Below are 27,489 nucleotides of genomic sequence, written 5' to 3'. Positions count from 1 at the left end.
GTAGAAAGCGATCAGGATTACTTTCTGTTAGCTAGCGTCATCTTACAGATTTATGGAGGAAGGTATAAACTGGTCGTTGTTTACCATCAGTTCATCCTATCTTTTTTCATTTCCTATTGTTTCAATGGATGATTGTTGAATTGGAAAATCAGTGTAAAGAAATTACAACAAAAACAAATGATTGCATTCATTATAGAGAGACAGTTGCTTTTTTTGTTTATTTCAGTAACTATGATACGATGATTATACACTCTGAAACAATAATACATAGGACAATACACATTTAATGGCATCATTAAAATGTATGTATCTGTGTGAGAGTTAATTCTGTTTACTCTTGGATGCTTGGATGGTACGAATTGTTTATTTGGAATTGGTTTTCTTTTAATTGTTTATTTAATAGACCCGCCGCACAGATAATTTCAATGTTTATGTCGTTGCAATTCTATCAAATAAGAAGAGGTAGGGAGATAGGGGCAAAGTGGATTTTTGCTTGCAAAGGGTGCACAAAATATTTGCATACTAAGCAAATATTTTGGATGAAACAAATTATGAAGGAAATACAAAACGTTTAATTAAATTGAGGCGCTCAGCGCCAAAACGACCTAACCCACATGCCCAAAAAAATCAAGCTGACTATAAAGATTTAACCGGAACCTTTTGAAATAAATACTAAAAAGCTACATATTGCATTATTTATTTAGCAGGTAGTATAACCTAGCGTTATACAATGCAATATGGAGTTTTTTGTAGTATTTATTTTAAAAGGTTCCGGTTCGTTTTTTATAGTCAGTTTGATTTTCTGGGGCATGTGGTTTAGGCCGTTTTGGCGCTGAGCGCCACAATTATAAATTACAGAAAAAATTTTGAAGAAAAATTGTATGCAATTGCCTCAAAACATAATAAGTGAGGGTACTCAGAAATTCAAATAACATTTTAAATGAAGTAGATCCTCATGAAGTAAATCTTTTTTTTCTCTTGCGAAAATTCTTTTCTCTGTTCTTCTTTTCTCCCGATATATGTACATATGTATCTACCGTAATACAATTCAATCCCCTTGCACGTGCATCTAAATATGAACTATAACATTTTATGAACTCTATTTCTACTGAACTCCGATTTAGGATGATCTTACATGGTCTTTAAGCCTTTGTGACTCACTCCTAACTTTGATCAACAAATAATTTGTAACTGGTTCAAGTTTAAAAGTGACAATTTTCAATTTAGAACTGGTTTATGTATTTTTTTGGGCAGTTTTTTGATACACCTTTTTGTTGATAGTCCGTAGGATGAAATTAAGAAAATACTGCAATGGCTGGCTGTAAGTTGACTAATTTATGGTTTAACTGAAATTTGAAACTGCAACTGCATTTTTATTTTTGCAAAAGAGGTATTAACACATTTTCTTTGATTCCAGCCGCGTTGTTGTCGTAACTTATTTCAGCGTTTCATCACGCACTCTGTTGGGGACTGTGGTGTTGAATGGTGAAACGTTTTAGTGGGCTAGGACGGTGTTTGGTGTTTGTTTCATTCATGTTTATACTATTAACGGCAATCATTGTGGGAATGTCAGTTGTACTTTTGGAAGTTAAAAAGCGATTGACGGTATTAAGTGTTGACATTTTTTGCAAAAGTACTTGAGGCAAAATATTAAAGGACACTGTTATTATTCTTCTATAGCCAGAAGACCTCTAGAGATCTTCTATAGACAGAAGACCCTCTTGAGGTTTTCTAAAGACAGAAGACCTCTTGGGGTCTTTAACTACCCCTTTATGGACTTCTACAGCCAGAAGAACTCTTGAGGAATTCTAAAAACAGAAGACCTCTAGAGGTGATCCATAGGCGGAAGATCCTTTGAGGTCCTCGGAAGAAAAAAATACTCGTTTGATGACTTTTTTAAAAAAAGAAGACCTCATGCGGGTTTCAACGACCCTTTAGAGAACTTCTATAGCCAGACAGAAATATATACTCTCAGCCTGTGTGAAGTGAAACACTGAATTTCCCAAAAAACGTATGTATTTAGAGTTGGTCACCATACAATTTAGAGCAATTGGACCATTATATCAGGAAAAATGTCTATTGCCTACAAAAAAAAAAAAAAAAAAATAATAATAATATCGAAAGGAGGTCCTAAACTGCACTTTTCCGAAGTATTGTGTGGGAGGTAGCCGAAGGAGTTGACATATATTGTCCATATACTAACCGCATCTATGTCTTTTAGAAATATTATGATGTGCAAGGTATGGATAAAATCGGTTACTGCCTTCGAGAGTTATCATGCGTACCATTTTTGGGAAAATTTAAGAACTTTTGTAGGGGAGGTACCCGAAGGAGTAGACCGATATGGCCCATCTTAAAACTTGTTATAACTTTGCTCAAAATATTACGATTGCAAAATTTTACACCAAATTGGTTTATCCGCTCGAGAGTTATCGTGCGCTCCATCCACTACACATGGTGCCATAGCAGGTTTTTGCAGCTTTCGGGCCATTTTCTCAGGAAGTATGGCCCCTGAAAAAAAACTTGTACCGTAAAGTGGGCGACGAATAAAAGTAACTGCAAGACAAATCAGAACAATTCGAGGGGAGGTCTAAAGTGCACTTTACCGAAAGTTTGTTTAGGGGGTAACCGAAAGAGTGTACTGGCATAGCCCATATTCGAACTTGATCTATGTCTGGTAGAAATATTACGATGTGCAAAGTATGGTTCAAATCGGTAAGTATCTTCGAGAGTTATCGAAAAATTTTGAACTTTTGTGGGGGAGGTACCGTACCAGATCAGATCATCGTCGAACTTAGACAAGTTTGGACAAAGTATTACGCAAACCAAATTTTGGACCAAATCGGTTAATCCTTTCGAGAGTTATCTTGCGCTCCAGCCAGACAGATGGACGGACATGGCTAAATCGACTCCAAATTGACGGTCTTCTTCAGAAGACATCTTCAGGTCTTTTATAGAGAGAAAACACGCGACTTGAGGTCCTCTATAGAAAAAACCTCCTCTTTTTAGACAAAAGCCTGCTGAGGTTTTCTATAAAAGAGTCTTCTGTCTATAGAAGACCTCAAGAGGCCTTGTTTCTGAAGAAGGCTTTGATAGATATTTTGAAGGCCTGCTGAGGTCTTCTATAGAAAAAGACTTCTTGATGTCTTCCATACACAGAAAACCTCTTGAGGTATTCTATAGCTGGAAGACTTCTTGAGGTCTCTTTTAAACAGAAAACCTCTTCAGGTCTGGAAGACCTCAACAGTTTTTCTGTTTGTAGAAGACTTCAAGACGTCTTCTGTGTTTATAATGTCTCAAGAGATATTCTGTCTATGGTCTTAAGTCTATAGGAGACCTCAAGAGGACTCTGTCTATGGAAGACCTCAAGAGGTCTCTGTCTATGGAAAACCTCAAGAGGTCTTCTGTCGATGGAAAAACTCAAAAGGTCTTCTGTTTATAGAAGACCTCACAAGAGATCTTTTGTCTATAGAAGACCTCAAGAGATCTTCTGTCTATAGAAGACCACAATAGGTCTTCTTTCTATAGATAACCCTTTTGAAGTCTTCTGTGGACAGAAAACCTGTTCCTCTTACGACCAGAAGACTACATGAGGTTTTCTTGAGGTGGTCTGTAGACAGAAGCTTAATGAGGTCTCCTATATTTCGATTACCTCTTGAGGTATTTTATAGCCCAATAGGTCCTTGGTCTTTCTATTATTAAAAGACCGCTTGAGCTCTTCTATGGACAGAAGTCATCTCGAGGTAACCTTTACACAAAAGACCTCAATAGGTTATTTATAGGCAGACGAAACCTTGAAGTATACTTTGGACAGAAGATCCTTTGTAGACTTCAGATACCCTCTTGAGATCTTTTGTAACCAGGAGGAAGACTTCTTGAGGTCTTCAAAGACCTCAGAAGACTTCTTGAGGTCTCTTATATACAGAAAACCTCTTGAGGTCTTCTATATACAGAATACCACTTGAGAGAAGACCTCTGGAGGTTATATATAGATAGAATAACACTTGAGGTTTCCTAGAACCGGAAGACCACTTGATGCGTTCTGTAGAAAGAAGGCATTCTAAGGTCTTCTATAAGCAGAATGCCTCTTGAGGTTTCTATAGGTTGAATATCTAGTTGTGTCTTCAATAAGTTGTCTATAGACAGAAAAAAAACTGAGGATATTGACAGTTAGAAGGTGTCTTGTTAATACCCAAAAGACCTTTATAGGAATTTTATGGACAGAAAACCTCTTAAGGTCTTCTGTAGAAAGAAGATATCGTATCTTGAGGTCTTCCTTAGGTTGAAGATGTCTTGGTCTCAACAGAAAACCTAAGCAGAAGACCTATTGAAGTCTTTTTAGGTTAAAGATATTTTTAGGTTTTCTTTAGTTGTTGTATATACAGGAGGCTTCTTGAGAACGTGTATAGGCAGAAGACCTCTTGACTTCCTTAGATATTCTATAGACTGAAGAGGTCTATAGCCTATAGAAGACCTCGTAAACTTTTTTTATAGACTGAAGATCACTTGAGGTCTTATTAACTCATAAAATAACAATGCGAGGATCAGTAGAAAACTATCTGGCCTAGGCAACACGCAGCGTTGCCAGGCATCATTTGACATTTTGGAATGTATGACAGTTTTTAGTCTAAGCGTACTCAGGACAGTTTGACTTACGACCATGTGTTGTGTTGTTTACAGTGACATGAAACAATCACTTTGCAAAAAAAAAAAAAAATGGAATTTACTTGCGAACATTTTCTTCCGATAATTTTTCACAATTTTCGACGAGGATAATCGAGGCATGATTGCATCGATCAAATTAAATCTTTGTACTTCGATAAAGGACCATCCCATATCACTGTAAAAAACTGGTTTAATTAATTCAATCGTGACCGGAACTAGAGAAAAACATGTTCGTTAGGGTCATCCAAAAACGGCCGTTGTGCCAGAAAAAAACTAAGCCGTGTGTGAACGGACAATGCAAAATGTTATATACCGTGAGATAGCGGCATCCTTGGGCATTTATTCCACCAACTAACATTTGATATTGCATTGCAACACTTGCCGGCAAAAATTGGGGTTTTCTTTTTTTGGATCCCGTGTTGATCGGTGCAAGAAATTTCGAAAAAATGCGATCGCGGTCCTTCAAAAGACGTTAATAAGATGGATCCAGGTGACGAATCATGGAACTATGCATATGAAACAGAAAAATATCAGCAATGACCAGAAGATGTTGCAAATGAGTTCAAAAACCATGTTTTGAAGGTGTCTCAATGTAAACAACTGAAAACAACCCAACACTTGGTCGTATGTCAAACTGTCCTGAGTACGTTTAGTCTAAAAACTGTCACACTTTCCAAAAAAATGTCAAATGACGTCTGGCGACTCTGCGCGTTGCCTAGGCAAGATAGTTTTCTAGTGACCCTCGTAATCTCAGGATTCATTCAAATGAAACAAAAAAAAGGGCTCCGAAAATTTCCAATTAATCTTCACTTTAATCAGATAGAAATTGACACGTACAGATATTTTTTCATTTGTATTGAATGTATGTATTTCTTTGTGTCACGGGTTTCATGCTGACAAGGAATTGAGGTTATGTGCAAATTTTTCACATACGCAGCTTAGTGTCTGTCGTTTGTTTTTTCGCATGTAAAATAAGCAACATAACATCATAATCTCAAGTCATTTGTATTACATACTTATGAGGACTGTAGTGAGGTTGTTGTTCAACAATGTAGGAATATGTGTATGAAAATATAGATTTGGGAGAAAAAATACACTGGAAGGCATAAATAGGTGAAGATTAGTTAAATGAAAAAATATTTATGTTAATTGTGGCAAACATTTAAGGCGAAAATCTATGCGAAGTTTTTCCAAAAAATACATATGTAGTTCATATCGCTGTCCTTCAGTGATTTCGGACAGCACAGGTTTTTTGTAAGGCCTTGTTATTACTTACTTACTTAGCTGGCCCATTACAGAACATTTGTTCTATAGGCCGAACTAAGAAAAGATCTCCAATTCTCTCTATTTGTTGCTTCGCTTTCTGGAATACCGCGCCTTTTCATCTCATCATCCACTTGTTTGCGCCATCTATTCCTTGGCCTGCCAATTCTCCGTGCACCGCCAAGCGGTCCGTGTTTATACACCTCGCTCATTCTTATGATATGGCCTAGCCAACGCAATCGCTGCATCTCGATACGTTTAACTATATTGATGTCGTTGTACAGCAGATACAGCTCGTGGTTCATGCGACGTCGATATTCACCGTCAACGCAGATTGGTCCGTAGATCTTTCGAAGAATTTTTCTCTCAAACACACCAAGCACTGACATGTCTGCTTGCGCAAGTACCCAGGCTTCGGAACCATACATCAGCACGGGTAGTATCAAAGTAGCATCTGTTGGCCAATATAATTCTTCTTTTTATTTCACAACTGATGTCGTTTGTTGTGTTTACGGCGGTGCCGAGGTAGACGAAGTCTTTTACTACCTCAAAATTATAGGAACCAATGCCAACAGTTGGCCCGATCTCTATGGACGCATTGCGCGTCGACACCATCAACTTAGTCTTCCCGCCGTTTACCGCCAGACCCCCTTTAGCAGATTCTCCTTCGACCTTCATAAAGGTATCAGTTACTTCTTTTACTGATCGGCCCATGATGTCTATATCATCAGCATAAGAAAGTAACATGTGACTATTGGTGTAGATTGTGCCACTTCTTTTGACGTTTGCCTCTCGAATAACCTTTTCCAGCAGGATGCTGAAGAGATCACACGAGAGGCTGTTTCCTTGCCTGAAACCTCTTTTGGCACCAAACTCTTCGGAGAGGTTCTTTCCTATTTTAACTGAGGACCTCGTGTCAGTTAAAGTCATTTTGCAAAGACGGATGATCTTTGCGGGGATACCAAATTCAGACATGGCTTGGAATACCTTTGAACGCAGCGGGCTGTCGAAGGCTGCTTTATAATCGACAAAAAGGTGGTAGGTGTCGATCTGAATCTCTTGGGTCTTCTCCAGGATTTGCCGCAGGGTAAATATCTGGTCAATGGTGGACTTGCCAGGTCTAAAGCCGCATTGGTATGGTCCAATTATCTCGTTGACCATGGGCTTTAGTCGTTCGCACAATATCCCTGACACGATCTTGTAGGCAATAGGGAGTAGACTTATGCCCCTATAGTTAGAGCATACAGTCTTATCTCCCTTCTTGTGGACGGGGCACAGGATACTCAGGTTCCAATCGTCGGGTACTCGTTCTTCCTGCCAGATGGTGCTAGCTAGCTGATGAATACACCTTATCAGCGTGGCGCCTCCGGTTTTGAACAGCTCGGCTGGTAAGCCATCGGCTCCTGCTGCCTTATTATTCTTCAGCCGATTTATTGCTGTCTTTACCTCATGTTGGCTGGGCGGTATACATTCAATACCATCTTCTGGGATTGGGACTGTGGTATCTTCGTCGTCTTCGCTGCTATTGGATACCAACAGTTTTGAAAAATGTTCTTTCCATATCCTGAGTACACTATGTGTATCAGTTACCAAATTACCTTGCTGGTCTCTACAGGAGGATGTGCCTGTACCAAAGCCATTAGTTTGATGCTTGACTCTTTGGTAGAATTTTCGGACTTCATTCTGGTTCCTGTACATCTCGATTTTTGCAGCCTCTCGCTTTTCCATCTCTCTCTTTTTCCTGCGGAAAAGACGTTTCTCCTCTCTCCTTTTCTCCCTGAATCTCTCTCGTGCGCTACGCGTTGCTACGGATTGTAAAGTAGCCCTATATGCCGCATTTTTCTCTTCGGTGGCAGCACGACACTCCTGATCATACCATGGATTCCTTGGTGGAGGTATCCAAGTATGGATTTTGCGGCTGTTTGCATGGAGTGGGCAATGCTTTGCCATTGCGCTGATATGTTATCGGGACGAGGAGTGCTTTGATTAAGCAATTGGGCTAGTTGAGTGGAATATGCTGTGGCTATCTGTTGTGATTGCAGCTTACCGATGTCTAACTTTCGTGTTGTGTCTGTTCGTACTTTGTTTGCTACGTTTAAGCGGGTGCGTACCTTTGCTGCAAAAAGGTAGTGGTCCGAATCAATGTTTGCGCCTCGGAACGATCGTACATCCAACACGCTTGATGAATGTCTTCCATCTATCACAACATGATCAATTTGATTTCTTGTTTTCTGATCTGGAGACAGCCAGGTGCCCTTATGAATATCGAGATGATTAAATCTGGTACTGCTAACTACCATGTTCTTTTGCAGCTGCAAAGTCTATCAGCCTCATACCATTGTCAGATGTTTCACTGTGGAGGCTGAATTTCCCGACTGTTGGGCCAAAGATATTCTCCTTTCCAATTTTGGCATTAAAATCGCCTAGAATGATTTTAATGTCATGGGCAGGGCAACTGTCATATGTTTCTTCTAAGCGCTCGTAAAATATATCTTTGGTCTGTTCGTCCTTTTCTTTAGTGGGAGCATGAGCGCAAATAAAGCTGATGTTGAAGAATTTAGCTTTTATTCGAATTGCAGCAAGTCTTTCATTCACTGGAGTGAAGCTGGATACCAGATGTTTTAGTCTCTGACTAACTACAAATCCGCAACCAAACTCATGCTTTACGTCATGGCAGCTATAATACAGTGCGTCACCTTTAGGTGTTGTTGTGACGCCTTTCCCAATCCATCGTATTTCCTGTATGGCAGTAATATCGGCTTTGTACTTTTCAAGTACGTCTGCCAATGCGAAGACTGCACATTCTCTATAAGGAGTGCGAACATTCCAGGTGCAGATTCGCAGATCATGGTCCTTAAAACATTTGCGGGGTTCGTCAGCTTTAGAGGGGGTTGTTTTTCTTTTCTTTCGTTTTTTCATAGTACGCTGTTTTTTCTAAGGGAGGGTTACTAACCCGACGTCCAAACCCAAGTTTTTAACGTTCTTATGGGCGAACGCGCGGCACATGTTAGCTCACTACCTTTAACGGATGTTAAAGGCCTTGTTATTACTCATCATAATTATACATATATTACTTGTTTTACAGTTTGTTTGGTATCTTGTCAATTGGAATATCACTCTCTATCTCGTTTATCTCTGCAACAAGCGTGCTGAGTTTCATTGATATTCAGAACGTTTGCCAAAGATTTATAGGACTTTCCATTATTTAATTTTGTGTTCAGAGGAACTCTTTAAAGCAGTGTTTCCGTCATTAGTCGTGGCCCTCAGTAGGTAAGCTATCACATTTATTATGCATTTACAATTTGCATTAACCAACAGCCTAGGGACCGCCTAGGGACCTTGCAAGATTTTCCACAGTATTCTATTTCTTAACTGAACACTTTTGCCGCACACTGTTTGTGTCCACCAAAGGAAAACAACAAAACACATAATAAATGCGAAGACACAACTTTGGGCCAACAACATAAAGTTACATACGACAGACACACTCTCAGCTGTAATTACCCAGGCACGCAATTCTATTTATGCGAAGAGTTACAAATCTGCCATTAACCTTTTTGACAGCAACAGAAATACCTACCAAATGGAACAAGGACAGCCAGCAACATGTGGAAATATTTGTGTTAATCAATAACAACAACTACACTAAGTGACGTTGCATACGGCCAAATTGCAAAATTCGACTCAGAGTGCGTGACAGTTGTAATCACGCCCACCAAATCAATGTTAATCTCTGATAAATGATGATCAATTAGAGATTGTTTTTTATGTATGTTTTAAAAAGGAAAAAAAAAGAAAAATAGCATAAAAAGGGTTAAACTGTAAAAATTGCAACTTGGCCTTATGCTCTATGGGCTTATTGAGATATTTCGTATTGAGTGGTATTAGTATTAGTCAAGCTAATGTTTTCGAACCAAGAAAACTATATTTTAATATTAAATGAGTAAGAAAGGCGTTAGGTTCGGCCGGGCCAAACTTTTTATACCTCCCACACCCCACTGTATTGAAGTAAATATGAACAATTATAACAACAGCTGGAAACTTTTAAACCCCAACGAAGACCAATTACCAAATTTCAGCCATAAAGAGGCTAAAATCTTCAAAATACAGAAAATCAGGACGTACCGTTCTATGGGGGCTATATGAAGATGTGGACCCATACCGACACATTTTAGGTGGAAAGTTGTATACCCCCAAACGTAGGCTAAATACCAAATTTCAGGCATTGTGGTGGGATTTGAGGCTAAAACCTTAAAAATACCGAAAATAGGGAGGTACCGTTCTATGGGGGATATATGCAGATATGAACCTCTATTGACAAACTACAGTAAGAAAGTTGTATACCCCCAACGAAGTCTACGTACCAAATTTCAGCCATTGTGGTCATATGAGGTCACAACCTTTAAAATACCGAAAATCGGGAGGTTCCGTTCTATGGGGATTATATGAAGTCGTGGACCTATACCAACAAATTTTAGGTGGAAAGTTGTATACCTCCAACGAAGTCTTAATACCAAATTTCAGCCATTTCGGTGGGATATGTAGGCCATAACCTTCAGAATGCCGAAAATCGGGAGGTATAATTCTATAGGGACTATATGAAGACGTGGACCTACACCAACAAATTTTAGGTTGAAAGTTTTATACCTCCAACGAAGTCTAATTACAAAATTTCAGTCATTTCGGTGGGATATTGAGGCCACAACCCTTAATATACCGAAAATGGGGAGGTATAGTTCTTTGGGGGCTATATGAAGACGTGGACCTATACCGATAAATTTCAGATGGAAAGTTTTATACCATCAACGAACACAAAATACCAAATTTCAGCCATTTCGGTGGGATATTGAGACCACAACCTTCAAAATACCGAAAATCGGGAGGTACCGTTCTATGGGGGCTATATGAAGACGTGGATCTTTACCGACAAATTTGTGGAAAGTTTTATTCCCCCAACGAAGGCTAAATACCAAATTTCAGCCATTTTGGTGGGATATGTAGGCCATAACCTTCAGAATGCCGAAAATCGGGAGGTATAATTCTATAGGGACTATATGAAGGCGTGGACCTACACCAACAAATTTTAGGTTGAAAGTTTTTTTACTTCCAACGAAGTCTAATTACAAAATTTCAGTCATTTCGGTGGGGTATTGAGCCCACAACCTTCAAAATACCGAAAATCGGGAGGTACCGTTCTATGGGGGCTATATGAAGACGTGGACCTATACCGATAAATTTCAGATGGAAAGTTTTATACCATCAACGAAGACTAAATACCAAATATCAGTCATTTCGGTGGGATATTGAGGCCACAACCTTTAAAATATCGAAAATCGGGAGGTACCGCTCTATGGGGGCTATATGAAGACGTGGATCTTTACCGACAAATTTGTGGAAAGTTTTATTCCCCCAACGAAGGCTAAATACCAAATTTCAGCCATTTTGGTGGATAATAAGGCTAAAATCTTCAAAATACCGAAAATGGAGAGTTACCCGATTCTTGTTCCCTCAAGTTACCCAAGAACCTCTCAAAATTGAGTTTCTTTCCTCTATTCTCCCAAAAAACTTTCATAATCGACGAGCCTTTCAAAATAATAACGCAAAGGTAGAAAAATTTGGGTGACGTAGGGGATGAGAGATACCAAGGAACGGTCCTGACCGGCTTTAACATGGCAAAGTCCAGGATTTATTTTGGTCCCTCTCTCATCTCAAGTGGACACTGACCTCCCCGTATTGTCACCTGGGGAGCTGCCTTTAACACCCGTTAAAGGTAGTGAGCTAACATGTGCCGCGCGTTCACCCATAAGAACGTTATAAACTTGGGTTTGGGCGCAGGGTTAGTAACCATCCCCTAGAAAAAGCAGCCTACTATGAAAAACCAAAAGAAAAGAAAAACAAACCCCTCTAAAGCTGACGAACCCCGCAAACGTTTTAAGGACAATGATCTGCGAATCTGCACCTGGAATGTTCGCACACTTTATAGAGAAGGTGCAGTTTACGCATTGGCAGATGTACTTGAAAAGTACAAGGCCGACATTACTGCCATAAAGGAAATACGATGGAACGGGAAAGGCGTCACAACAACACCTAAAGGTGACGCACTGTATTATACATAGCTGCCATGACACAAAGCATGAGTTTGGTTGCGGATTTGTAGTTGGTCGGAGGTTAAAACACCTGGTCTCCAGCTTCACACCCGTGAATGAAAGACTTGCTACAATGCTACAATTCGAATAAAAGCAAAATTCTTCAACATCAGCTTTATTTGCGCTCATGCTCCCACTGAAGACAAGGACGAACAGACCAAAGATATATTTTATGAGCGCTTAGAAGATACATATGACCTTTGTCCTGCCCATGACATTAAAATTATTCTAGGCGATTTTAATGCCAAAATTGGAAAGGAAAATATCTTTGGCCAACAGTCGGAAAATTCAGTCTCCACAATGAAACATCTGATAATGGCATGATGCTGATAGACTTTGCAGCGGCAAAAAACATGGTAGTTAGCAGCACCAGATTTAAACATCTCGACATCCATAAGGGCACCTGGCTGTCTCCAGATCAGAAAACAAGAAATCAAATTGATCATGTTGTGATAGATGGAAGTCATTCATCGAGCGTGTTGGATGTACGATCGTTCCGAGGCGCAAACATTGATTCGGACCACTACCTTGTTGCAGCAAAGGTACGCACCCGCTTAAACGTAGCAAACAAAGTACGAACAGACACAACACGAAAGTTAGACATCGGTAAGCTGCAATCACAAAAGATATCCACAGCATATTCCACTCAACTAGCCCAATTGCTTAATCAAAGCACTCCTCATCCCGATAACATATCAACGCAATGGCAAAGTATTGCCCACTTCATGAAAACAGACGCAAGATCCATACTTGGATACCAGAGACCTCCACCAAGGAATCCATGGTATGATCAGGAGTGTCGTGCTGCTACCGAAGAGAAAAATGCGGCATATAGTGCTACTTTACAATCCGTAGCAACGCGTAGCGCACGAGAGAGATATCGGGAGAAAAGGAGAGAGGAGAAACGTCTTTTCCACAGGAAAAAGAGAGAGATGGAAAAGCGGGAGTGTGAAAAAAATCGAGATGTACAGGAGCCAGAATGAAGTCCGAAAATTCTACCAAAGAGTTAAGCATCAAACTGATGGCTTTGGCATGGCACCTCCTCCTGTAGAGACCAGCAAGGTAATTTGGTAAGTGATACAGACAGTGTGCTCAGGATATGGAAAGAACATTTTTCAAACCTGTTGGTATCCAATCCCAGAAGATGGTATTGAATGTATACCGCCCAGCCAAGATGAGGTAAAGACAGCAATATACCGGCTGAAGAATAATAAGGCAGCAGGAGCCGATGGCTTACCAGCCGAGCTGTTCAAAACCGGGGGCGACACGCTGATAAGGTGTATTCATCAGCTAGTTAGCACCATCTGGCAGGAAGAACGAGTACCTGACGATTGGAACCTGAGTATCCTGTGCCCCGTCCATAAGAAAGGAGATAAGACTGTATGCTCTAACTATAGGAGCATAAGTCTACTCCCGATTGCCTACAAGATCGTGTCAGGGATATTGTGCGAACGACTAAAGCCTATGGTTAACGAGATAATTGGGCCATACCAATGCGGCTTTAGACCTGGCAAGTCCACCATTGACCAGATATTTACCCTGCGGCAAATCCTGGAGAAGACCCAAGAGATGCAGATCGACACCTACCACCTCTTTGTCGATTATAGAGCAGCCTTCGACAGCCCACTACGTTCAAAGGTATTCCAGGCAATGTCTGAATTTGCTATCCCCGCAAAGCTCATTCGGCTTTGTAAAATGACTTGAGATCCTCACACGAGATCCTCAGTTAAAATAGGAAAGAACCTCTCCGAAGAATTTTGTACCAAAAGAGGTTTCAGGCAAGGAGACAGCCTCTCGTGTGATCTCTTCAACATCCTGCTGGAAAAGGTTATTCGAGAGGCAAACGTCAAAAGAAGTGGCACAATCTACACTAATAGCCACATGTTACTTGCTTATGCTGATGATATAGACATCATGGGACGATCAGTAAAAGAAGTAACAGATACCTTTATGAAGATCGAAGAAGAATCTGCTGAAGTAGGTCTGGCGGTAAACGGCGGGAAGACCTAGTTGATGGTGTCGACGCGCAATGCGTCCATAGCGATCGGGCCAACTGTCGACGTTGGTTCCTATAATTTTGAGGTAGTGAAAGACTTCGTCTACCTCGGCACCGCCGTAAACACAACTAACGACATCAGTTGTGAAATAAAAGGAAGAATTGTATTGGCTAACAGATGCTACTTTGGCTTAAGTAATCAGTTTAAAAACAAAGCCACATCTCGTCAAACAAAAATAACGCTTTACAAAACAATGATACTACCTGTGCTGATGTATGGTTCCGAAGCCTGGGTACTTGCGCAAGCAGACATGGCAGTGCTTTGTGTGTTTGAGAGAAAAATTCTTCGAAAGATCTACGGACCAATCTGCGTTGACGGTAAATATCGACGTCGCATGAACCACGAGCTGTATCTGCTATACAACGACATCAATATAGTTAAACGTATTGAGATGTAACGATTGCGTTGGCTAGGCCATATCATAAGAATGGGCGATGATGAACCCGCTAAAAAGGCGTATAAATACGAACCGCTAGGCGGTGTACGCATAATTGGCAGGCCAAAGAATAGATGGCGCAAACAAGAGGATGAAGAGAAGAAAAGGTGCGGTATTCCAGAGTGTGAAGCAACAAATAGAGAGAATTGGAGATCTTTTCTTAGTTCGGCCTATAAAACAAATGTTCTGTAATGGGCCAGCAAAGTAAGTAAGTAAGCCCTCAATATTCCACCGAAATGGCTGAAATTTTGTATTTAGTCTTCCATGGGGTTATCAAATATTCCAGAAAAGAATTATCAGTATAGGTCCGCGGGTTCCTATATCCCCATAGAAGCGTACTTCTTGATTTTCGGTAGTTTGAAGTTTTTACTATATCGGAAATTCGGTACTTAGTCTTCTTTGAATCTAAAAACTTTCCGCCAAAAATTTGTAGGTATAGATCGACTTTTTGCTACAGTCCCAAGGAACGGTACCTCTCGAATTTCGATATTTTGAAGTTTAGCCACATTGTTTTACCAGACTTGCTTTAGCCACATTGTTTTACCGCACTTTGGCATTTAGTCTTCTTCATAAACGAAAGGAAACTAATTGTTCCATTTTACTTCAATACAACTCGTGGTGGAGGGCCTGGCCGTGCATAACTCCGTTCTTACTTGTTCATATTTGTCCTTATACTTGTTCAGGCCCGCTTATAGATTTTTTTATTGATTTCTTTGTTTTACTGAAATATGAATTGTACACATAACACATTGTCTCCATTGCCTCCACACTTAATCTCCATGTGACCCATTGCCTGGAAGTACCTTCACGAACATATTTCATATTTAGCGACGACCGAAATCCACAAATATTTCAGTAGTCCAATACATAATGTTAAATTACCAAATAATCCCAAAAAATATTGAAACCCTCTCTTGTGAATGTGCATTTATTATGTTGTTGCTGCTGTCAACTGTCAAGTCTAAATGAAGTCATTAGCGCACAAAATACCGACATCTTTTGTATTTGGGCATGCGTGACTTATTTGTCCAGTTCATGTGGCGAGAGGAAGCAACTAAGTATTCATTTTTCTCTTATTTCTTATTTTGTGGAATTGCCAAAAAATGAAAAAAAAACCGAACATCACCAAATGAAGTGATTGTTGAAATTTAATTAGCATTGTCAATCACAATGCTGAGGTTTTTGTTTTGTTTTTTTCGGCCAGCATTAAGAAGCTCTTATCGTTGTTATTCAATCATCTTCATTACAAGGCATGTCAAGAGTTGAGAGATAACTTTGGGTTCCCTCACATTTTGCCAGTACATACTTGTAAGTATTTTGTATTAACTCATGTATGTACTCGTATTTGTACGTACATAAATATGAATCGCCGCCGCCCATTCTTCTTGATTTGTTATCGCTACAGGGAAATGTAAAGGAAAAATAAAGACAATCGGCAATTCAATATTCAATCGAAATTATCGATCTGTTCATAATTAAGATTAATGTTCAAAGTTGATTACTTGGCAAAAAAAATATAAGTAACTGTGGCGGCGGCATGGATACTTTACATACCGCGTTTGCAATATCCTATAAATGTAAAAATGCTAAGAAAGCAAAAATCTTTAAAATAAACAAAATTTTATTACTCGTTAAAATGATAAGTGAAAGCATGGGAATGTTGATGTGAATGAGGAGTATGTAGCCCGTAATCAGTTTTGGTAAATATTACCGAAATTTGAGATTATTTTTACGAATTTTGCATAACCGCTGTTAACACATCTGCCCAATTATTATCACATTAATAGTTTTGAAATGATTTAACAATGACTTGTTGGTAATTACAATAATAGTCCACTGACATACTTTCAAATATTTAGGAGAATTTTCAATCAGTCTGTAAAGTTTTATGTATTGGCAGTGTTGTAAATATATCAGAAACAATTGCAAACTATCATGTTGTGCGCATTTCCATCTAGTCAAATTATGGTCATGACAGCAATTATTCGACGAAAAATAAAAAAACCAGAAAAACTTCAAAGGGTTATTAAAAACATATGGCAAAAGGCTGATGAAGTAAAATGTATGATCTGATTAGCAAAAACTGGCTAGAAGAACGTATACCCAATGAAATCGGGCGGCACTGTTTCAAACTGTGGACCTATGTCCACAATTTTTAGTGGAGAATTTTTATATATGTTTATACCCTCAGCCTTTAGGCTAAAGAGGGTATTTACACTATGTTTGTACGATATCCGTTTCAGACAATTTTGAGTAGATCTAGCAATGTCCGTCCGTCTGTCTGTCTGTCCGTCTGTCTGTCTGTCCGTCTGTCTGTCTGGCTGGTGCGCACGATAACTCTCGAACGGATCAATCGATTAGGTTCAAATTTTGGGTATCGAAATATTTTGTCCAGATTTGATTTAAGTTCGAAGATGGACCATATAGGTCCACTCCTTCAGGTACCTCCCCCACAAAAGTTCCAAAATGTTCGGAAAATTTGTGGGCACGATAACTCTTGAATGAAGTAACCGATTTGGTCCATACTTTGCACAACGTGAAATTTCTACCAGACTTAGATAAGGTTCCAATATGGACTTAATCGGCCCACTGCTTCGGGTACCTCCCACACAAAATTTCGGATAAGTTCAGTTTAGGACTTGCTCTCAAATCGCTTTCATTTTTGTTGCAGCAACTTGTATTCCCTTCCCCCCATACGAGGGTACAAGTTTCATCAGGTGCAAGTCCATACTTCCTGAGCAAATGGCCGGAAAGGTGCAAAAAACCCCTATGACAGCTTGTGTAGTGGCTGGAGCGCAAGATAACCCTCCAACGGATCTGTCGATTCGGTCCAAAATTTGGCCTTCGTAATATTTTATCAAAACATAGTTTAGATTCGAAGAAGGGCTATATCGGTCCACTCCTTCAGGTACCTCCCCCACAAAACTTCAAAAATGTTCGGAAAAATTTTGCTCACGATAACTCTTGAAGGGATTGACCGATGAAATCCATACTTTGCACATCCTAATATATCTACCAGATATAGATCAGGTTCGAATATGGACTATATTTGTCTACTTCTTCTGGTACCTCTCACACAAAATTTCGTATAAGTTCACTTTAAGACCTGCTCTCGAATCACTTTGATTTTTGTTGAAGCGATTTGCATTCGCTACCTCCGTTACGACGGTAAAAGTTTTTTTCAGGGGCAAGTCCATATTTCTTGGGAAAACAGTCCGAAAGGTGTAAAAAAACTTCTATGTCACCATATCTGGCGGTCGGAGAGCACGATAACTCTCGATCTGTTCAACCGATTTGGTCCAACATTTGGTCTTCGTCATATTATATCCAAACCTAGTTTCATGGGCCATACCGGTCCACAACTTTCGGCACTTCTCCCCAATATTTAAAAAATGTCACTAAAATGCTATGACGATATCACTTGAATGGGTCAACCAATTTGGTCCAAACTTTGGATCTCCTAATATTTTAGTTTAACTTCTAAAATGGCCCATATCGGTCCTCCCTAAGGGTACCTGCCCTACAAAAGTTCAACATTTGTGTTTTAGTGCAGTTAATTCCTAATCCACATTTTGTCGGCAAGTTCAAATTGGCTGAGGGTATCTATCTGTCGGCAAAGCCGATTGACACTTTTTTACTTGTTGTAGCTAATTTTGCGAGAAAATGTAGCTGAAAACGTAAAAAAACTTAAATCGGGCGGTACCATTACCAAAACGTGAACCGATATAGTCGATATTTGAACTTTACCTGATTGCAAACAAAATACGAATTTTTCCAAATAAGAACGCTGTAAACAGAACAACAATGAGTTATTACATTTCCAAAGAATCTTCAAAACTGACCGCAAAAAAAATACAGGTAAAAAAGCGTTAAGCTCGGCCGGGCCGAACTTTTAATACCCTCCACCATAAAATATTCTGAACTAAAAAGGAAAAATTATTTTCTATCCTGTCCACAATGTTAGGCGGATATATTTTGTGACCACAAATACCTAAATAAGGTAAAAAATGCATCACAGTGCTCTTGAACCAAATTTAAATGGAAGGTGCTTACACCTGGGAAGTTTTTTGCGGGTTCTGAAACTACAATGTTCATAGATGAGAAAGATCAAAAAACAAAAAGATCGCCGGAGCGCTTTAAAAAAATCGACACTTTTTAGGGGTTTTTAGGTTTTCACGATTTTGCTTAGAAACCGCAAGTCCTATCGAAATAAGACTAAAGAAAATATTGTAGCTATGAAAATTCTCTACAATATTGATCTTTACGATATCGTCCTAGTTTTTACCGTTATTGAGATATAGAAGTTCAAATTAGGACAATTGATTGATTGTATCGTCTCCGTATACAAGAATGACAAGACTGCATTTTCCCAACTTAAAGTCATATATTTCAAAACATTGTACAACCTAGAAAAAAAAATTTCGAAAGCCAATCATGTAGAGATTTTTCACAGCTACAACACCTTCTTTAGTTCCATTTTCAAGCTAAATGCTAAAGACCTAACAAAACCTAAAAATGTGAATTTTGATCGCGATTTATTAAAAAATTCATCCAGCGATTTTTTTTATGTTTTTGGATTTTTCTCATCTATAAACATTGCTATTTCAGAATCCGCAAAAACTTCCCTGGTGTAAGAGGTTTTCATTTAAAGTTAGTTAAGGTGCATTGTGCATAACATTGTCTTAATTTGAACTTCTATATCGCAATAACGGTAAAAACTACGAAGATATCATAAAAGTAACTCTTGTACCATTCCGGTAGGACTTGCGGTTTCCAAGCAAAATCGTAAAAACCTAAAAAACCCTTAAAAATGTCAATTTGAATCGCGATTTATTTAAAAAGCGCTCCGGCGATTTTTTGTTTTTTGATTTTTTTCTCATCTATGAACATTGTAGTCTCAGAATCTGCAAAAACTTCCCAGGAGTAAGCATTCCATTTAAATTAGGTTCAAGAGCACCGTGACTTATAAAAATGTCTTTAATCGGTCGACACTATTATGTGGGGCTATATCAAAGTGTGGACCTATGTGGACAATTTTTAGTGGATGAGTTTTCTGAATACTTCCCCAAACGTCAAATCACAGGTAGTTTGGTCAAAAAATATAGCTAAAATCCCCAAAATACCGAAAATTGCGAGATAGCGTTATATGGGGGCTATACCAAAACCTGACCACTTGGAACCTCAAATGTTAAATTGTAGGTAGTTTGGTCAAAAAAATGTAGCTAAAATCCTCAAAATGCCGAAAATCGCGAGGAATGGGGAGGGACCTATGTTCACAGTTTTTAGTGGAGATGTTTTGTGATCACTAGGAACCCCAGCACTCAAATTACAGAATTTCGATTAAAAATTGTAGCTAAAATCCTTAAACTACCTAAAATCGGGAGGTTATGTGGGAACTATAACATACCTGGACCTATGTTGAAAAATTTTAGAGGATTGGGAACCTCAAATTTTAAATTACAGGTAGTTCGATCAAAAATTTTAGCTTAAATCCTCAAAATACCGCAAATCAAGAGATCAAAAATGTAACTGAAACCCTCAAAATATCGTAAATCGGGAGGTACCGTTATATGGGAGCTATACCAAACTCTGGACCTATGGACAATTTTTGGAGGAGATATTTTGTGACCACTGGGAACCTCATATATTAAATTACAGGTAGTTTGGTTAAAAATTGTAGCTAGAATCCTCAAAATACCGAAAATCGGGAGGTACCGTTATATGGGTGCTATACCAAAACCTGGAGCTATGTTGACAATTTTTTTGGTGGAGTAGTTTTGTGACCATTGGGAACCCCAAACCTCAAATGACAGGTAGTTCGGTCAAAAAAATTTAGCTAAAATCCCCAAAATATCGAAAATCGGGAGCTACCGTTATATGGGGCTATACCAAAGCCTGGGTCGATATAGCCCATCTTTGAACTTAACCTGCCTATGGAAAAAACGACACCCGGATGCAAAAATATACCGCTCTAGCTCAATTAAACAGCACTTTTCCGAACATTTGTGTGGGAGGTACCCGAAGGAGTCGATCATAGTCGAAGATGATCTATGTCTGGTTGAAATAATGCTATGAGCAAAGTATGGGCCAAATCGGTTACTCCCATCGAGAGTTATCGTGAGCAAAATTTTTGCTTCGGGCTTTGAACTTTGGGGAGGACCGATATAGTCCATCTTCGAACTTGATATAAGTTTGAACAAAATACTACGAAGCCCAAATTTTGGATTTGAATCAGTTGATCCATTCGAGAGTTATCGTGCGCTCCAGCAAACCGGACACACAGACAGACGGACGGACATGGTTAAATCGATTCCAATTTCTCTGAAACGGAATTCGTCCAAACATTTTTGGGGCTAAATCCATTATTTCGATAAGGAAATTTTCATCGTGTCAAAGTGTATGTATATATCCTCAATAGCTCGGGCATAATTAGGGACTGTAAGAAAAAATATCCTGTACAACGTTTGAATCTAATCGGTTATCTAGGTTATCTTACCTAGTTTAGTTGGTGTCGACAGGCTTTTTGGAAGGAAGTATGGACTTACCCCCGAAGAAAATTACGCCGTCGTTACACAGCCCGCAAGTAGAACTTTTTGAAAAAAATCGGAACAAGCTGTTAAACGGCACAAATGTTGTACCCGAAGTAGAGTTGGGCAATTAAACGACGTAGTTCAAAAAAACGTATGAGTAACATCATACAAACCAACGTGACATATTAAATATACGTAGTTTGTTCATACAAACGACCGGTGTCCATTGAACTAGTAGTTTACTATCTACGTCGTTCAATATAGTTCAATTGGCACAACTCTTACCCGAAGGAATGGACCGATATAGTCCATTAGGGTTATGACTTCTTACAACCTCGTATCCCTGTACGATATTTTGATGAGTTTTTACCTAAAATTACATAAAATCTAAATTATAAAGTGATTCGATAAAATAGATTTTGAAGTTTTTATTTTTCAGAACTTTTGAACATTTTTTGAAGTCAATGTAAGCAGAAATTTAACTGAGAACAAGGAATAGGGGCACACGACATAACCAAAATGACGTGATCGTTTGTATCTCACTAATTCGATTATCGTATTATTACATATATATCACTTTATATATAACTTTATTTCATATATAATAAAAATTAAAAGTGGTTTGTGCGGGACCCTTTTCAACATTAAAATGGAATAAAAGTTATTTTAGTCATTAATAGGCAAAATGTCATTCATTTGTGTAACACGAAATCATTTTTTGAGTTTTTTTTTTCATTTCATAGTGTTTCACTGTGTGTAATTTTTTGAGTCATGTTAACCATATTCTGTTAACCATATTCTGACTCCACAGTGTGATAGAACACCAAAAATGAGAACACACGTGTCTCCCCGTTTTTCCCTATCTCATCAACTTTCGCGATTATAGGCCTCCAAAGGTTTGAGGCTTTGATGTAGAAAGGGTCATTTAGTCAGGACTATATCTTCCAAACCGTTAGGAAATTTGAATTTATCTCGGAGGCAAAGTTGTAGCTCTTGTCTTAAAGAACAAAAAATGTGAAAACATATAACCTATCAAACTTCATCAGCAAGGTCAAAATCGCCATGGTCAAATTTCTTTTAAAATTTTTCTCAAGTTTTGTTATACAGCTATCAAACCGATCAAATTTGAAGCAAACAACCAACTACAAAAATGTACCTCAGATCTCAATAAACATCTTTCTAGAACATACGAACCCTGAAGGAACAAGTCTTAATTGTCAAAATAGCAAAACAATTGCGATTTTTATCCTCTTTTCTCGGCACAGCTCCATAGATATTAAACCGTTCTAAATTCAAGAAAACAATCAACCACAATAGCGTAGCGAAGCCATCAATAAACAACTTTCTGGAATATGCGAAATATCTATGAACGGTTCTTAATGGTAAAAATAGCAAAAATCCTTTGAAAATATCCATTTTTTATACTTTTTTCTCCGACTCTGGTCCAAAGATACGCAACCGCCCAAAAATTAAGGATACAGTCAACTATAGAAATGTACCTTAGATTTCAACAAACAAGTTTCTAGAACAAATGAAGATTCTAGGAACGATTTTTCAAGCTCACAATTCGATTATTTTAGATCATTCTTTCCTGTTCAGGTCCGTACATAACAAAACCTATAAAATTTCCTTGAGTTTTTAACACTTTGTTATTTCCAAACTTTAGCAGGGGGAATGTTAAAAAATATTTAATTGTTCGTGAATTTCAGCCCTAAGAATTATTCCTAGAATCTTCTTATGTTCTAAAAAGTTGTTTATTGAAATCTTAGGTACATTTTTGTGGTTGACGGCATCCTTAATTTTTGGGCGGTTGCGTATCTTTGGACCAGAGTCAGAGAAAAAAGTTTAAAAATTGGATATTTTCAAAAGATTTTTGCTATTTTTACCATTAAGAACCGTTCATAGACATTTCACATATTTCAGAAAGTTGTTTAATGAAGCGCCCGGTGCTCCTGAATCAAATTTAAATGGAAGTAGTGGACCGATATAGTCTATATTCGAATCCGATCTATGCCTGGAGATAACATTACTATATACAAAGTTCTTCCAATTACGAGTAAAACTAAGTTTTTTACAAAAATCGTTCGAGAGTCATCTTACGCATCAGCCAGACAGACGCACGGACATAGCTAAATCGACTCCAAATGGTCTGAAACGGATTTCGTCCAATCACACTTGGGGTCTAAAACCATTATTTCGATGAGGCACATTTTATACGCATCAGGGTATATATACCCTCTTTAGTCTAAAAGCTGAGGGTATAAAGACCACTTGCTTATACCTCCAACGTATTGACAGCATGAATTGAACGGTCACAGATACCTTCGTAAGAGAATTTGTTAAAGCGAACTCGAACATACACTTATGCTTGCTTTACATTTACGAAAACAACTCATTTTCAAATGTCAATTCCATTGCATAAACGTCAAATGAAATCCAATGGATTTCGGATGAGTTTTCATTTGACGCAGACGCAAAGGAATGGACAGTTAAAATCAAGTGGATTTCATAAATGTTAACGTAGTATTGGAAATTAAAATTGACTGCGAGATCAAAGAACGTAAACAAACAAAACGATTCCCGTAACAATCACGCAAAGCCTTAAACCAGTTTCTCTGAATCGTTTCGTTCTCACAACCAATACAAAACCACAAAACTTTTCAATGTAAAAAGATGGAAACCGTACTATTGCTGAAATGTACTTCGGCTATGCTGTGTCGAGTGGTTGCCCAGCAAACCAAATGTCTGATGTCCGACAAGTCTGAACAATTTCGGAAGCATAGTCGTTCAGATTTCGTTACGATTTCTAAACGATTTTTCGGACAGGAAATAGTTCAGATTTTGTACAGATTTCGTTCCGATTTCGGAACGAATGTCGGAAAGAAATTTCCTTTCCGAATTTCCCAAGGATTTTCTTCAGATTTCGTTACGAAATCGGACCGAAATCGATCCGATGCCGCTCCGACATTTCGTTCCGAAATTATGTCAACCACTTCATACAACTTTCGTTAAGATATCGTTACGATTTCGGATCAGATTTCGGATGTATCGTCCGAATTTTGTTCCGATTTCGTTACGATGTCGGTACGATTGGTTTGCTGGGTGCACTCATGAATGATGAATGATACACTCAGACACACACACACTTGTGATTGCAATCACTTGCAAGCATGCTTACCCACCCTATAAGCCAGCGACGACCACAGAAATACAACCAAAGCGAAGAAATGTATGAACGTATGAGTAAAAAAAGCAACAACCACATTATGTTTTTGTTTGTTTTCATTAATTTACACTGTACGTGAGAGAGAGAAGCAAATGCAAAAACAACTCAGTGGGCGCCCTCACTATACGATCTAAGCAAAGAAGCTCGTCCCTGCTATAAGCAAACATCAGCATACTACCCCAGTTGGAAGTTGTCTGCTATGTATCTTCAAAGTGGTCTCCAATCGATTGAAGACGGCTCGGCGACAGCCCTTTGCGATCATCGACGACATTTTCACACAAATGTCGCAACACTCGTGCACGGTAAGTTGAGCGACAAGCTAAGCGAAGTTGTCTTCATGGACGATAGAATGAACATTAACTTGTACCAAGGCACATTGCAAGACATTTTCGTTCAGAATATCACACATCGCACATGGAAGAGTGAACAATTTGGTGACACCGTCGTGTTTAAAGACAATTTTGAAATTTTTCGTTGATGAAATGGTCATCGCAGATTCAATTTCCTACTGGGTACGGTGGATGTTCTATCAACCACCAAACACTTTTGAATTATTCACATGTGTTTAGAACTATTTCGTTTCCTATCTGGTGTTATGGAGTTGAGAATTTTTCGCTTTTCGTTTTGTTCGCACTCACGATTATAAACAAAACGAAACTTAACAGCGAGCTCGGCCAACGTGGGTTATGTTTCGTTTTGCATTGTTCCTATGGAAAATACGAAAGGAAACCATTAGAAATGTTTTTTAAAATATTTTTACGTACGCTGTGTGAGATAGCGACCAATATATAACTCGGAGTCGTCACTAACAAAAAGGCGGGAATTGGGGAAATTATATAGAGTTATTAAAATAAATATATATGTATGTATATGTATTTGTAGTTTAGACAAGTTCTCAGGAAAAATATTCCCTAATTTATGGTGAAGATTGCTAAAACGTCCAACGTTAATAACCTTTCAGCAGGATAAAGCGGGCGGAACTACTTCCACCTAATCAAAATTTCTGAACAGAAAAAAAGTAACAAAATAAATTGAAAACTGCACATCAATCATTATTGTTGTTTATTGTCAGACAAGTCTAATGAATTTGTTATAAAACTCACTGCCCGACCAGCAGCAGGATAGTCCAGTAGCTGGACATACATACTTGTACCTACATAAATACATCATCACTGCAATTGACTCTTGTGACAAGGTACATTTTACCACTCGGCTACTGCTGCAACAACTATTATTACAACTTAATGGAGGACTTACCTCATTAATTTCATCTTCAAGAGCACGTTGCCGTGTTAATTCGCGCAAATGTTCGCGACGTTGTTCCGTGAGCTGTTCCAATCGTTTGGCGGCACGATCAATTTCATTGAACAGCAATGTTACCTTCTGCAGACGGATTGCAACATCACCATTGGTGGCAGTAGTGGCTGGAGATGAAACATTTAAGGTGCCACCACCAACGCAATAATTGAGTCCGCCGCCGCTTGTGGTTGTTGTGATGGCGTTTAAACGACTAGCTGTTGCTGCTGCTGTTGGGGGGTTAATGGACGACGATGTTGGATAAATGCAGGACTTGGTATTCGAATTTGTAGATGAGGATGTTGTTGTTGTTGTTGCTTGTGATAAAGATGATATTGGTTGTAAAGATTTGGTTATGGCTGATGTGGTTGTTGCTGTAGATGCTCCTGCAACATTGTGACTATTCGAGCAATTGTTGTTGTTGTTGTTTTTGTTATTTTGGCTGCCTTGATAATTAAAGCTATAACTACTGCTTGTACTAAACATAAGCTTATTGCGATTCAGTGTACCGCCACTACTGGCTGAGCTATAATAAGAGCCAATTGAAGTTCCCTTGCTCTTCAAACTGCAATATCCGTTGAGTTTATTTGTGTTGTTGTTGCTGTTGTAATAGTTATTATTTGTGTTTTTGTAATTGATATTTCTAGCCAATTCCTGTAAACGAGCCATTGTCGGTGCACTACGTTTGCGCAAATTATGCAATTCCGAATCCATTAGGGCACGACTCAGTGCCCGATGTTGGGCATACAATTGACGCCTGGTTGGCAGACCTTGCAGGTCGGCCAAACGTATATCATTTAAGGCTGACACCAAACGTTGTGCTGCACCCGCACACTGTTGATAGAACGGTTCGTAGTGCACGAAAAATTCACGCCATTTTCGTGCGTCATGCTGATGGAAACCCCCCAAACGTTCATTGGGAATCTCTGTGGCTGGCACATGTGCTGTAACTTCATCGATGCCAATGTAGCTAATCGTCGTATGTGTGTCAGATTTCTGCAATGTAAAACAAAAAAGAAAAGAATATTGAACATTTATTGAAAGGAAATTAAATTTCTCAGAACAAAAAAATTGTTTTTATGAACGTCAAGTCTTGGTTTTCATGGAAGTTAGGTGGCAATTGAAATTCATGGTTGCATGTCTATGGCAGAGTTGAGGCTTAAGTGTCTTGAGGGTATTGCTTTATTGGATTTGTTTGCCAATTATGTTGTTCATTAATTGCTTTTTAATGTAGTTGAAGGTGTTAACCATTATGCGGTAATAATATTTAGGTTTTTTTTGTTAGAGTGTGGACAAAAACAAAAAAAACTTCGTAAGTCAGAAATATAGACCTGGGACTGGATTCTTGTTCTATGAAAATTTGAAATGAAAAATATTTGCCTTATAAAATTTTTCATTTGGCATTTATTTCCTTTATAAAACTTTTCATTTCAAATTTTCATAGAACGAGAATTGAGCCCCTGGGTCTGGAGTTTTGTTCTATGAAAATGTGTAATGAAAAATATTATATTGTTTCGAAATTAGATTTAACTAATCTCCGTGTAGACGTTGTTTCTATGAAAATGTGAAATGAAAACTTTTATAAAGGAGAAAACTGTCAAATGAAAAAAATTATAAAGGAAATATTTTTCATTTCAAATTTTCATAGAACAAGAATCCAGCCCCAGGGTTCGCTTTAGATTACGGTTCTACAATGCTTTATTTACTTTATTACTCTTATTCACAACCGACTTTAATTACTAAGCACATAGCTTTCCTTCTCTATTAAGCACACAAATTTCCTTTACTTCTTTAACCGACTGTTCAGTTTGACGTCTCAAACACAACTAACTCATTGTCTCGCCACTCTCCTGTATTTATCCAAATCGCC

The 27,489-nt window shown here is 38.6% G+C and overlaps 1 protein-coding gene across 8 annotated transcripts in view; it reads right to left on the bottom strand.

Annotated features, from left to right (window-relative positions):
* The window catches only part of Pura (Puratrophin-1-like), a 326,190-nt gene that overhangs the window by 53,483 nt on the left and 245,218 nt on the right, over positions 1–27,489 (bottom strand). For all 8 annotated transcript variants that reach the window (XM_073984425.1, XM_073984426.1, XM_073984429.1 and 5 more), the window contains one exon: positions 25,581–26,615. In XM_073984425.1, the coding sequence (XP_073840526.1) occupies positions 25,581–26,615 (1,035 nt within the window). The remainder of the gene's footprint in view (positions 1–25,580; positions 26,616–27,489) is intronic.

This window comes from Musca autumnalis, unplaced genomic scaffold (assembly GCF_047663935.1).
Source record: "Musca autumnalis isolate F117 unplaced genomic scaffold, ASM4766393v1 scaffold_4, whole genome shotgun sequence".
NCBI lineage: Eukaryota > Metazoa > Arthropoda > Insecta > Diptera > Muscidae > Musca > Musca autumnalis.
Note: the sequence above shows the minus strand (reverse complement) of the source record. Positions and strands in the feature narration are given on the sequence as shown.